We start from the raw sequence: 14,414 nt of genomic DNA, 5'->3' as shown, positions 1-14,414 counted from the left end.
ACAGCTGTCCAGTCATCGGGGAGTATGCATTTTACTGATTGCAGAGCTCTAGCTGTGACTTGGCAGGGAAGGCATGTCGGGTCTCTGTAATATATTTCTGTTCTCTGCACCTAGACCTGGAGTGTTTTCTGTTGCACCTACCCACTAGTTACATTCACGGAATTCCCAGTGGTGGCCACTCCATTAGAGGCGCAGCAACCCTAATCTAAATGCAGGGTGCCGGACACGTGGATTTTAATAATTTTTTTTCTTTTTTGAAGACAAGGGGGCTCCTCACAGCACTGTGTAAGTGTTACAGCCGCCTTAGTCACTTTTACAAAACCGCCGATTGCTGGCTGAAGAAAACCATAACGATCATGGCTGCAGCTATGATCTTATAATAACCACGTGCTGACAGGATGTTTATATATGTATGTTGGTCAGCAATAGCTAGATTCAGGTAGAGTTAGGTCGGCGTATCAATAGATACGCCGACCTAACTCTGAATCTGCGCCGACCTAGGTTTAAGTGTATTCTCAAACAGAGATACACTTAAACCTATCTAAGATACGACGGCCTGCGCCGTCCTATCTTAGGGTGCAATATTTTGGCTGGCCGCTAGGTGGCGCTTCCATTGCGGTTGGCGTAGAATATGTAAATCCATAGATACGCCTATTCACGAACGTACGCCCGGCCGACGCAGTACAGATACGCCGTTTACGTAACGCTTTATCAGGCCTAAAGTTATTCCATCAAATAGTTGGAATAGTAATGTTAAGTATGGCCGCCGTTTCCGCTTCGAAATTCGAAAATTTTACGTCGTTTGCGTAAGTCGTCCGTGAATAGGGATTTACGTCCACATCGAAATCAATAGGCCCGTGCGGCGGACTTAGCCGCAATGCACACTGGGAAATGTAGGCGCCCGGCGCATGCGCATTTAAATAAACACGTCAATCACGTCGGGTCAAGCCTCATTATCATAAAACACGTCTCCTCAGACAAATTTGAATTAGGCGCCCTTACACCCGCCCGCTTTAGGCTACGCCGCCGTAACTTCGCAGGCAAGTACATTGTGAATCATGTACTTGCCTCGCTAACTTACGGCGGCGTAGCTTAAATGCCTTAAGCTACGCCGCCGCAAGTATGCACTTGCCATCCTGAATCTAGCTACAAGTGTTTAATTGATCTGGTTAATGCACCAGGAGGGGTGAGACCGACGCCAATGAAAGCTAGCATGTGACCCAAACCCCCAGACTCCATCTGCGATTTAAAATATCACTTTCAGCTTACACCCTTGTTAAAGGATGTCTATTTAGTGCACTATTTTACTAGTTCCTCACCTTGTACCCGCAATCATTCTTTTAATTATTTTACCGCTGCAGTGTCAGTTTTTTTAGTGCAGTGATATTGTCAGTTAATCGGGGGGGGGGGGGGGGGGGGTTAGGGGGCAACATTAGGGCTCATTCACAGAGGAGCTCAGCCCTGTGCAGCCTGGAGAGACATTTATTTACTAATTTATTTTTGTACTACTGCTGAGCTGTGTGCAGGCAGCCCATAGACCGTGAATGGGGGTGAATGGGTATGCATTGGCTGTACAGACTCCCCTGCACAGCTGAGTTCCACAGAGCCACTGTGTCCGGGTCTGTGCACCTGTCCCTGCATACCTGTGCGGGCGAGTCTGTACATCCAATGTGTACCCGTTCACTGTCTACACCGTTCAGCAGTAGTAAAATGAAAAAAAAGTAAACAATTGACTTTGCAGTTGCATGAGGTTGAGTGCCTGTGTGAATGAGCCATTAATAAGGGAGTTGTGCATAGTCAATACATTGGGGTTGATTTACTAAAACTGGAGAGTGCGAAATCTGGTGCAGCTCTGCATAGAAACCAATCGGCTTCCAGTTTTATTTTTTTGTCAAAACGTAATTGAACATGCTAAAGTTAGATGCTGATTGGTTTCTATGCAGAGCTGCACCAGATTTTGCACTCTCCAGTTTTAGTAAATCAACCCCAAGGTCTTCACTTTTATAGAAGCGTAGTTACAATTTCCATGAGCCCTAACAAGCAAAATGAATCTAAAATGCAACAGACATGAGGTCTAAAAAGTTGCCAACTATTAAAGTGTAAGTCCAGGCAAAAACAAATTTAGGTGGATTCAGAAAGACTTCTGAATTTGCACCGGGGCTAATTTAAGCGTATTCTGGAAACCAGATACGCTTAAATTAGGCTCAGATACGAGCGGCGTAAGTGTCTTACACCGTTGTATCCTAAAGTGTAATTTTTAGGCTGACCGATAGGTGGCGCTTTCATTGCGGTCGGCATAGAATATGTAAATCACTAGATACGCCTATTCACGAAAGTACGCCCGGCCGACGCAGTACAGATACGCCGTTTACGTAACGCATTTTCAGGCCTAAAGTTATTCCATCAAATAGCTGGAATAGTAATGTTAAGTATGGCCGTCGTTCCCGCGTCGAAATTCGAAAAATTTACGTTGTTTGCGTAAGTCGTCCGCGAATAGGGATTTACGTCATTTACGTCCACGTCAAAACCAATAGGACCGCTACGCCGCCGTAACTTAGCCTTGCTAACTTACGGCGGCGTAGTTTAAACACGAAACACTACGCCGCTGCAAAGTTAGGGCAGGCTTTCTGAATCCAGCTAATTGACTTTAAACCTGCTCTCTGCCACATTCTAAGCCTAAGCTATCCAACTCTGTAAAGCAAAAATCTCTGTACTTGCTGATTCAGCAGCTGATCCGGACTGGTTTCCAGCAGCCGAGGCTCTGTGCAGGAGAGGACCGACAACCACTGGGAAATGCCTGGCCTGGGAAGTGATGTCACCCATAGACTTACTATGGGGCCTTCGTTGTCGGCTGCCTCTCCTGCACCCACCTCCACACTGAAGCCGCCACTGACAGCTGATGCTGGGACCGGACTGGATCGGCTGCAGAACAGGCAAGTATAGAGATTTTTTGCTTGACAGGGTTAGATACAGGGCTTTTTTTCAGGGGGAACTTGGGGGAACTCAGTTCCACCACCTCTGGCTCAGACCCTTTGGTGCCTGCTCACCACAATCACTTGTAAACACAGAAGTCTGGTTTCTGTTTTTACAAGTGACAGCTTTGTAACCCCCTGAACTCTGCACTCTGTATGTAATGCAATTCTGGTATTTAATGCCCCTTTAAGACCCTCCTACTGTTTGTGAACCCTGAACGGGTCGTGGTTGAGTTCCTGCACCTATTTTCTGAGAAAAAAAGCTCTGGTTAGATAGATTAGGTTTTAGAATGTGGCAGAGAGCAGGTTTAGCGTTTAGGTTTTGCCTGAACTTCCACTTTAAACTAAAGGTTTTTGGTTCATATTGAATAGAAAAGGGTCTCCAGTGTAAGCATTTAACCACTGATGATTTGCAAACTTCTGTTTCGCTGCTTTCACAGATATATGAGGTTGTCCGGCCGTTGGTCAGCCTTCTTCACCTTAACAGGACTGGCCTGCAGAACTTTGAGGCACTAATGGCATTAACAAACCTAGCAGGAATCAGTGAGCAGTTGAGGTGAGTCACTTTATCAAACCTCAATTTGGCTTTTAACATTATATTGTCAAATGTCAGATGAAGCAATACATTTAAAGATGCCACAGAATCACTTTAAGGACCGTATATTGTGCCCTGCAGGAGTAAAATCATCAAGGAGAAGGCAGTGCCCATGATTGAGGGCTATATGTTTGAAGAGCATGAACTGATCCGAGCAGCTGCCACTGAATGTATGTGCAACATGGCCATGAATGAAGAGGTGAGGCTGAGGTGTAAACAGTAAAATTGTACTCCGTACTATTATCCTGGAAATGTACTGTTATCCTGGAAATGTACTATTATTCTGTAAATGTACTATTATCCTGGAAATGTACTATTATCCTGGAAATGAACGTATTCATTTTTTGTGTCTCTGTAAATTTTTAACCGAATTGTTATGGAAGGCATACTTTACAGCTACACGCTTTGCATTTATTCACTAGTTTTCTAGCCCAGTATCCATTCAGTATGGACAACGGGGCTGGTTTATTTCCAAATTTAAAAAAGTGTGGGGTTGATTTACTAAAACTGGGGAGAGCAAAATCCTGCTGCAGTTCTGCACAAAAAACAATCGGCTTCCAGATTTTATTGTCAAATCTTAAAGTGGATGTAAACCCCAATTTTTTTTTTTTTATGTCACAATGTAGAGAATAAGATTTCCTATCATCTGTGCCCAGTATTGCCACACATAGTTAATCCAGCTCTGAGCAATCCACTTTTATAGTTCAGTGAAAATTAACAGACTTCCAGATAAAAACCTGTCTAAATAAAAAGTCCTTTCCGTCCTCTTGCTTCGAGTGACAGGGTTTTTACATATCTCGTGCACTAGCTTGGACACATGCACATTCCTGGATGTTTATCATAATATGGGGGGTGATCCACAGTTCATTGTGAGAGGTAATGTATGTCACTCGAAGCAAGGGGACGGAAAGGACTTTTTATTTAGACAGGTTTTTATCTGGAAGTCTGTTAATTTTCACTGAACAATAAGAGGATTGCTCAGAGCTGGATTAACTCTGTGTGGCAAGACTGGGCACAGATGATAGGAAATCTTATTCTCTACATTGTGACATAAAAAAAAAAACTTTAAAGCGGATGTGCCATGGGAAAAAAATCTTAAAAGCCAGCAGCTACAAATACTGCAGCTGCTGACTTTTAATATTAGGACACTTACCTGTCCTGGAGTCCACCGCCGATCGCAGCAGAGGACGAGCGATCGCTCGTCTCTCTGCTGCTCCCCCCGTCATCCACGCTGAGGGAACCAGGAAGTGAAGCGCTGCGGCTTCACTGCCCGGTTCCCTACGGCGCATGCGCGAGTCGCGCCGCGCCCGCCGATTGGCTCCCGCTGTGTGCTGGGAGCCGAGTGTTCCCAGCACACAACGGGGGGGGTGACGGGATGTGACGGAATGCCCATCTTTTGCCTGTGAATGCCGGGCCGGAAGTGGGTGCAAATACCTGTCTTTAGACAGGTATCTGCACCCCCCTCCCCCTGAAAGGTGTCAAATGTGACACCGGAGGGGGGGAGGGTTCCGATCAGCGGGACTCCACTTTAGGGTGGAGAACCGCTTTAACTTAACAAGCTGAAGTTAGAAGCGGATTGGCTACCATGAACCGCTGCACCATCTGGAAACATTGTTGAGACAAAACAGAATGCGTAAGGCAGCCTTTCTCAACCTTATCAACATAGAGGAACTCCTTAAAATAACTTCCCAGTCTTGGAGATCCCCTGCTAAAAATGACTATATTTGCAACTCCTGATACATTAGTGTGATGGTCAGTGGGAAGAATCCTCCTTAGACTTGTCATTCGGATGAATTACCCCCTTACAGATAGCTTAAAAGATTATTGGTGTCATTGGGAAAGGAGGCAGAAATTATTCATTGCTTTAGGAACCCTAGCAACTTCTGGAGGAACCCTGGTTGAGGAACCCTGGCGTAAGGAAGCACAGTTATGGCACATAAAACAGAGTACATAGAGGTGCGAGCGTTAGAGGGATGCACCAGAGCATGGCGAGGAAAAACATATACAGGAGCTTGGTAACGCAAACCGTAAAACGATGGTTTTGAGTGAAAGGTGGAGGTATAATGGTTCCAGTAAGGGGTGCTCCTTGTTACCCGTTGTGGGTGCCTCTACAAAGACTGGGAAAATAGAGGGTGGCAAATAATTCATAGGAGTAGCAATAAGGACACAAAAAAGTAAAAGGGGGTGCAGGGGGGAAACTGAATGCAAAGGGGGGATGTTTGCCTGGGATGGACAAAGAGAGGGGGAATGGTCAAGGGATAGACCCACGTGGACCAGTGTCCAGGAGACGGAAGGGCATCAGTGAGTGACATCAACCAATAGTCAATTATATTCAGTCAATATTCAGGTGGGTGTTACAGGACAAATTCTGTTTTTATACAAAGTCTGCTAAAGTTGTGTATGGGGGAATAGCAGAGGATTACCTGAGAATATTATCAAAAAATGCACATGGCTGTAAACTGGATGTTTTGTCTAAAACTAGAAAGGAAGGGGTCTGACTTGTATTGCTAAGAATTGTTTGTGAACTTTAATATTTCAATTACACCTGTAGGGCCTCTCTGTAGGGGGTAGCTAGCTGTCAAATCTTGAATTCGAGAAGGCGGACACACTGGGGTTGATTTACTAAAACTGCAGAGTGCAAAATCAGATGTCGTTGTGTATGGTAGCCAATCAGCTTCTAACTGCAGCTTGTTCAATTAAAGCGGTTGTAAACCCGCATATAAATATATATATATATTTTTTTTTTTTTAACCCTGCAAGGCAAAAGCCATAATGAGCTAGTATGCACTGCATATTAGCTCATTATGAAATACTTACCTCGGAACGAGGTAGGGAACTTACCTGGTCCACGCCGAGCGTGTCTTCCGGGTATCGCCGCTCCAGCGCTGTGATTGGCTGGAGCGGCGATGACGTCACTCCCGCACATGCGCGCGTGAGATTTAAATCCGGCATGGGTCGGCGGGGCCGGCCCTTCAGCCGAGGATTCCCGCTGCAATCAGCGGCGCATTGCGAGGGGAATATCTCCTAAACCGTACAGGTTTAGGAGATATTCTTTATACCTACAGGTAAGCCTTATTATAGGCTTTCCTGTAGGCAAAAGTAAAAAAAAGTGGGTTTACAACCACTTTAAGCTTTGACAAAAAAAAAAACCTGGAAGCTGATTGGTTTCTATGGAGAGCTGCACCAGAATTTGCACTCGCCAATTTTAGTAAATCTACCCCACCATGTGCTGATGAGGTTGTGACCAGACCAGGGCTGGAGTAAGATTTCTTCTCTTTCTGCAGGTGCAAGAACTGTTCATAGCAGAGGGAACAGATCGCCTAAAGCTAGTTATTTTATACAGTGGAGAGGATGACCCCCGTCTACGTCGTGCAGCTGCTGGGACTGTTGCTATGCTGTCCTCCCTGCATCCCAAGATATGTCAAAAGATTCCTCAAGCGGTAAGAGATCCTCGTTTTCCACTTCTATTTTGGAAAAACAAACACCTTTGTATTGTAATAAATTGTTACAGGTCATAAGGACCCTTTAACAAGGGCGTTCCGATCAGGTCTGCCTGTCTTCTTTTCAGGCAGATCACATCAGAAAGCTCCATGTGGGTCTATGTCTTGTGTCTTATGTCTAGGTCTTGTGTCCATTGACACCCGCTTTTCTCAAAATCTGTCCAGGTCTGGAGAAAAAAAAAACAGAAAAAGACTGCATCCTTTTCCCTTTTTCTTGACCTAAATGTGACGGATCAGGGATGGCAGCATGATGTAAATGTACACAAGTCTGTTTACATCAAGCTAACCAATGGGTCCACTCCTGTCTGCTGTCAAACTGTGGACACAAACTAAACAGATCTCAAACATCATCTGTGCCATTCAACTCCAGTTCAGCAGGGAATTCTCTCACAGACCCCCAGCTGAACGGAGAAGAGTGACTCAGTGTGAAAGAGCCCTGATACTAACGCAGTGGGCACTTTACAGATATGATTCAAACCCGTGATTGAAAGTGTTCATAGGCAAAATAAAAGTTCATGGAAAAGTAATAGGAGGTAAAATTTCTTTCTCTCTTTCAAAGTGTAAAGTCTTTAAAAAAAATTAATTCAAAAAATTCTTCCACCACACCTGATGTGAGATAAAGTGATTCCTTCACCAATAGAAATGGCCACTCACCAGAACGAACAGCCTAACACTCTCGTGCTTCGGCACAATAGCGTGTAATAATTGGTTCAAACCATAGGGCGAGCTTTCATTCTCAATCAAGTAGTGAATAAGATCCTCATAAATAATGAAGAAAGTATAACATAGTGTGATAACGTAAAACCAGTTTAATAACACACCACATAAAACTCTGCAAATTATGCACTCACACAATGCCAAAAAGGTAAAAACGTGAATAAACACAGCAGAAATCTCCTTAATATTGTGCAGCTGGCAAACTACGGTCACGGCGGACCAAGGAAAGAATGACTTATTCATGGTTATCCCATGAATAAGTCAGGTTTTATGACGAAACATGTCGGGGGCATGGCTATAATCTGACCTCTTGACCACCTACCAACGTGAGAGGCCAGTGCAGTGTCTTGCTTGCGCTAGTGACCAGCGCCTGTTCGTTTTTTGCTTCACGCCATTTTCTGGGGGCTATCAACTTAAAGTGTGGATCGAGTGCCGTGAGTTACCTGGATTTTCTTTCCTTGGTGCGCCGTGACCGTAGTTTGCCAGCTGCACAATATTGAGGAGATTTCTGCTGTGTTTATTCACGTTTTTACCTTTTTGGCATTGTGTGAGTGCATAATTTGCAGAGTTTTATGTGGTGTGTTATTAAACTGGTTTTACGTTATCACACTATGTTATACTTTCTTCATTATTTATGAGGATCTTATTCACTACATGATTGAGAATGAAAGCTCGCCCTATGGTTTGAACCAATTATTACACGCTATTGTGCCGAAGCACGAGAGTGTTAGGCTGTTCGTTCTGGTGAGTGGCCATTTCTATTGGTGAAGGAATCACTTTATCTCACATCGGGTGTGGTGGAAGAATTTTTTGAATTAATTTATTTTAAAGACTTTACACTTTGAAAGAGAGAAAGAAATTTTACCTCCTATTACTTTTCCATGAACTTTTATTTTGCCTATGAACACTTTCAATCACGGGTTTGAATCATTTGGACTTTTACATTATTATATTGTGTTTATTTATTCACTGTGTGGCTCATACACACATGAGCGCTGTTTATATATAATTTACGGTTTAATTTAATATTTAAACACGTTATATATACTTTGTCATATACTTTTTTCTAAAAACAGCAGCTGTGATTCTCTTTGATTGTTTAGTCCTAAGCGCAGAGGTGTGTGTCATTAGGGCCCGTTTAGTTTGATCACACACTTTGAGTCACATCAATGTTAAGCTTGGTACACACTATTTGTTTTTCGTTCAACTCAGCGGGTTGAACGGGAAAAAAAACTGTCAGCTCCGGTTGGAGCTGATGTACTAACGTTCTGTTTTAGTACAGCGATCTCCCCCGCTGAGCTGTTCTGACAGGGGTGTGGAACACTCCAAGCAATGCTCTCTGCAATTCGTCGAGAGCGCTGATCGAGAATTGGTTGGCTGCTGATTTTTCAGCATGCTTGTCAGACAGAAGTCGTCCAAACAGACCGGCTGGCTTACACACGAGCTTGATGCCGGCTGTTTTTTTTTTTTTTGAACCGGTCGATGTCGTCTGGCATTCGGGCCGAGTGTACGGGACTTTACTGTCATTGTAGAAGCAATTGTAATACAGTTAGTAGGAAGATATAATCCTGGGTAGCCAGGCTGGCCAGGTCAGAGTGTTTTGTGTTCTTGATTTATTATTCTGCTTTTGCGGGTCCATAGTGTTTTGTTCCACAGTTGTGCTTTTCTCATAAGATTGAACCAAAGTTTTTGATACATTAAAGCGGAGCTCCACCCTAAAGTGGAACTTCCGCTCATCGGAACCTTCCCTCCTCCGGTGTCACATTTGGCACCCAATTCCGGGAGTCCTCTCTGCGGGTAGTGCGTAACAACCCCCCGTTGTGTTTTGGGAAACACGCGGCTCCCATAACACTGCAGGGACCAGTGAGCATGGCGCAGCACGACTCGCGCATGCGCCGTAGGGAACCGGGCAGTGAGGCCGCAATGCTTCACTTCCTGGTTCCCTCACCGAGGATGGTGGTGGGGGCAGCAGAGTGACGATCGCTCATCTTCTGCTGCCGACATCACTGGACTCCAGGACAGGTAAGTGTCCCAATATTAAAAGTCAGCAGCTGCAGTATTTGTAGCTGCTGACTTTTAGTATTTTTTTTACGGCGGACATCCGCTTTAAGTGCCGGTTTACACAGGGGCAACCCGACTTGCAGCGCGACTATGCAAGGCGACCTGCACACGACTTCTGCGGCAGCTTGCTAAATGACTTCTATATAGAAGTCAATGCAAGTCGCCCTGAAGTCGTCCGTAAGTAGTACAGGAACCTTTTTCTAAGTCGGAGTGACTTGAGACGCTCCTATTAGAACGGTTCCATAGTACAGAATGGACTGTGACTTGTCAGGCGCCTAAGTCGCCTGACAAGTCGCCCCTGTGTGAACCGGCACTAATACAGGATATACCGTATTTATCGGCGTATACCGCGCACTTTTTCCCCCTTAAAATAAGGGGAAAATCGTGGGTGCGCGATATACGCCGATACCTGCTTCCCACACTGAGTTTGAACTGCACCGCCGACATATACCGAGCACAGTACACTCGGGTACATTCGGCCAGGCTCGGCTTCGCTCGCGGTCACACTCTGTGACGCCTCCTTTATGCGTGAGAAGCCGAGCGTGCCAGAGTGTACTGCACTCGGTATATGTTGGCGGCGGCGTTCAAACGCAGCGCTGGAAGCGGGGATTCGACTGAGAGATAGTACGGGAGGACACCACTGATGCCGCAGACGGACGCCGGACCTGACAAGGACGCCGGGCAAGACACCAAGGAGGGGCATTCAAACTGTAAGTAATTTTTATTTTTTTTCTAAAATTTCCCTTCTAGGTTGGGGGTGCGCGCTATACGCGGGTGTGCGCAATACCCCGATAAATACGGTATGCATAATTGAGATATTTGTTACGTTTGGATATCCTTTTTTGTACATGCATTGCAGTTTGCTCAGCCTATTACTGTACAAGGTACATAAAGTCAGCAGTGAGACACTAAATAGAGTAGAGAAATTTAGCTTGGACAACCCTACTTGCTCTGTAAGTCTATAAGCCATAGCACATATGTATAAGCTCCAAAAAAAATCATGAAAATGATCAGTTATTACATTTTTATTGTAACATTTGATGCTGTTCTCTTTGAATCGTGATGATATAATAATTATATGCTACACTCCAGTATGTCCTTTATTTATTTTATTATATATGTTATTATATCTTTCTAGACTACTCACTGGCTGGAAATTTTGCAGTCTCTGCTTCTCAGCGAGAACTTAGAACTGCAGCACCGAGGTGCTGTCATTGTCCTGAGCATGATGACTGCAGACAAGGAGCTGGCACAAAAGCTGATGGAAAGTGAAACATTTGAGATCCTGACTGTCATTGCAAAGAATGAAGAAGACGAAAAGAAAAGAGCAGTGGCACAAATTGCACAAAAGAGTCTGACCAAAGCTGTGGAGTATGAATTAATTAAGCCCAATGTGTCTGCAGAGTCTGAATAAGGATTGGGGATTGCGTGTTACATTCTGTGTATGATACTCCTATTGGCAGATTTACAAGACTATAACAAAACTGCCTATAGAGAGCTTCTTGGACCAAAACAGCCCCCAGCTTCTGGCCTGAATCTAGATTAAATTCTGTTTGATACATGATAAAGACTGACCAAATATGACATTATCAATTGTTTGCACTGTAGCAACCCCAGCTGTGTAAGCGGAGTATCTAGCAACCAGGGGTAGCCTACTCATTAGCCTGTGGTTGTCCAATTAGACTAAAGGGCCATACACACGGGCCGAATATCGGGTGGCATCAGCCGCTTCAATAGAAACCGTCCGACATTCAGCCTGTGTGTGCGGCAGTCAGTCTGACAGAAGCCGGCCTTCCCCTCAGCTTCTGTCAAAGGGACATAACTGAAAAAGGTCTACTGATCGGCACCTGATCAGCACTCTCCGCCAATAGCCAGAGCACTGACCGGTGAGTTCTGGCGGGCGTCCCCCTGTTAGAACACAATAGCCCAGCGCGGAGATCGCTTTACTAACGTTGGATAGTTAGTACAGCAACTCCTCCTGAGCTCTTCACTTGACCAAAAAGAAAATGACTGGTCTGTACCACGCTTTAAAGTAGAACTATAGGCAACACTTTTTTTCATTTTGGATAGAGTAAGGGAGGGTTATAACTAGGGTTGTCCAGATACCGATACCAGTATCGGTATCGGGACCGATACCGAGTATTTGCGGGAGTACTCGTACTCGCGCAAATACCCCCGATACCTAAATAGAATACTTCCCCCCCCTGCCGCTGCCGCCGCATCGCGCCGCCGCATCGAGGGACATGGCTAGAGGGACATTGCTGCATATGTGAGGGACATGGCTAGAGGGACATTGCTGCATATGTGAGGGACATGGCTGCATATGTGAGGGACATGGCTAGAGGGACATGGCTGCATATGTGAGGGACATGGCTAGAGGGACATTGCTGCATATGTGAGGGACATGGCTAGAGGGACATTGCTGCATATGTGAGGGACATGGCTAGAGGGACATGGCTGCATATGTGAGGGACATGGCTAGAGGGATATGGCTGCATATGTGACGGACATGGCTAGAGGGACATGGATGCATATGTGAGGGACATGGCTAGAGGGACATGGCTGCATATGTGGGGGACATGGCTGCATATGGGGGGGACATGGCTGCATTTGGGGACACATTTAAAAAAAGTATCGGTATTCGGTATCGGCGACTACTTGAAAAAAAGTATCGGTACTTGTACTCGGTCCTAAAAAAGTGGTATCGGGACAACCCTAGTTATAACCCCTGTCAGATTTATTTATTTTTTTCCCCCACCATCTGTGTCCCATAGCAGAGATTTCACTTCCTGTCCCACAGCCAACATCCTTGCAAATGAAGGGAATTGCTTGGGGACCCCCAGGTCACCAGAACGAGTCCCCAATAGAAGGTTTACTCTCTATTACTTTTTAGGGGATTTTTTGGGTTTCAGCGATAATGGTAAACAGGACAAATAGAGAGGGTGAATCTCCTTAACCACTTAAGCCCCGGACCAATATGCTGCTAAATGCCCAAAGGCGTTTTTACAATTCGGCACTGCGTCGCTTTAACAGACAATTGCGCGGTCGTGCGACGTGGCTCCCAAACAAAATTGGCGTCCTTTTTTCCCCACAAATAGAGCTTTCTTTTGGTGGTATTTGATCACCTCTGCGGTTTTTATTTTTTGCGCTATAAACAAAAATAGAGCACCAATTTTGAAAAAAATGCAATATTTTTTACTTTTTGCTGTAATAAATATCCCCCAAAAACATATATAAAAACATTTTTTTTCTCAGTTTAGGCCGATACGTATTCTTCTACCTATTTTTGGTAAAAAAAATCGCAATAAGTGTTTATCGATTGGTTTGCGCAAAATTTGCGCGTTTACAAAATAGGGGATAGTTTTATTGCATTTTAATTTTTTTTCGTGACTGCAACATTATGGCGGACACTTCAGACAATTTTGACACATTTTTGGGACCATTGTCATTTTCACAGCAAAAAATGCATTTAAATTGCATTGTTTATTGTGAAAATGACAGTTGCAGTTTGGGAGTTAACCACAGGGGGCGCTGTAGGAGTTAGGGTTCACCTAGTGTGTGTTTACAACTGTAGGGGGGTGCGGCTGTAGGTCTGACGTCATCGATCGAGTCTCCCTATAAAAGGGATCACACGATCGATACGCCGCCACAGTGAAGCACGGGGAAGCCGTGTTTACACACGGCTCTCCCCGTTCTTCAGCTCCGGGGAGCGATCGCGACGGAGCGGCTATAAACGAATAGCCGCGCCGTCGTCCCGGATCGCTCCCCGCAGGAATCCGCCGCACGTAGACCCCCCACCCGCTAGAAGGCAAGGACGTATATATACGCCCTTCTGCCTGTCCGTGCCATTTTGCGGACGTAAATAGTCGTGCGGCGGGCGTTAAGTGGTTAATGGGGGGCACAGACGGCAATAAACGCTGACAGGGGTTCTAATCCATCACCACTTTATCCAAAACGAAAAAAAAGTTTTGCCTTTTAATTAAACTTGTATAGCAGCAAGTCATAAGCTTTTTTTTGTGCATTGGTATCTTCCAAGCCAGTCGTTCTGATTTTCCAGTGTGAGGTTTTCAGTAAGAACAGTAAATCATTCCAGAGTCCTATTCACTGCTCATATGTAAGATTGATAATGTACAAACATTGCTGATGTTTTGTTGTAAGAAGATGCTTTTATCACTAATTACTCTTTAAAAGCATTTTAACAATATACTGCTGGCTGGCTGAAATACCATAACCTGACCTTCCGTCTTATTTTAATATTTGTATCTTTTGACATTCCCCCGGATTCCTCCTTTGAGTTGGTGCCGAGATGTACATCCATATAATTTTAATGGCAGCAATTTCTGGCACATAAGGGCTGTTAATGCTGCTGAAGGAACAGAGGGATTCATCAAAGTGTCTGTAATAATAGGCTTTGTTATGAATCGAATATATAAATAACTTGTATGTACTTCAGAAAAAATTACTGTGCTTTTGGTTTACAAGAAAGGCCCAGACCGTGCAAATGTCAGTTTATATATTAAGCCCTTGCAGGGAATAGGAGGACGGGGGAGATTCAGTTTAACTACACAT

At 44.7% G+C, this 14,414-nt stretch overlaps 1 protein-coding gene across 1 annotated transcript in view; it reads left to right on the top strand.

Annotated features, from left to right (window-relative positions):
• UNC45A (unc-45 myosin chaperone A) overlaps positions 1-11,419 on the top strand; it is an 81,117-nt gene extending 69,698 nt beyond the window's left edge. Inside the window, exons 17-20 of the mRNA XM_040342480.1 lie at positions 3,413-3,528; positions 3,649-3,766; positions 6,852-7,007; positions 10,984-11,419. Coding sequence (XP_040198414.1) covers positions 3,413-3,528; positions 3,649-3,766; positions 6,852-7,007; positions 10,984-11,259 — 666 coding nt within the window. The 3' untranslated portion in view covers positions 11,260-11,419. The remainder of the gene's footprint in view (positions 1-3,412; positions 3,529-3,648; positions 3,767-6,851; positions 7,008-10,983) is intronic.
• Positions 11,420-14,414: the final 2,995 nt, after the last annotated feature.

The sequence above is a fragment of the Rana temporaria genome, chromosome 3 (assembly GCF_905171775.1).
Source record: "Rana temporaria chromosome 3, aRanTem1.1, whole genome shotgun sequence".
Lineage (NCBI taxonomy): Eukaryota > Metazoa > Chordata > Amphibia > Anura > Ranidae > Rana > Rana temporaria.
Note: the sequence above shows the minus strand (reverse complement) of the source record. Positions and strands in the feature narration are given on the sequence as shown.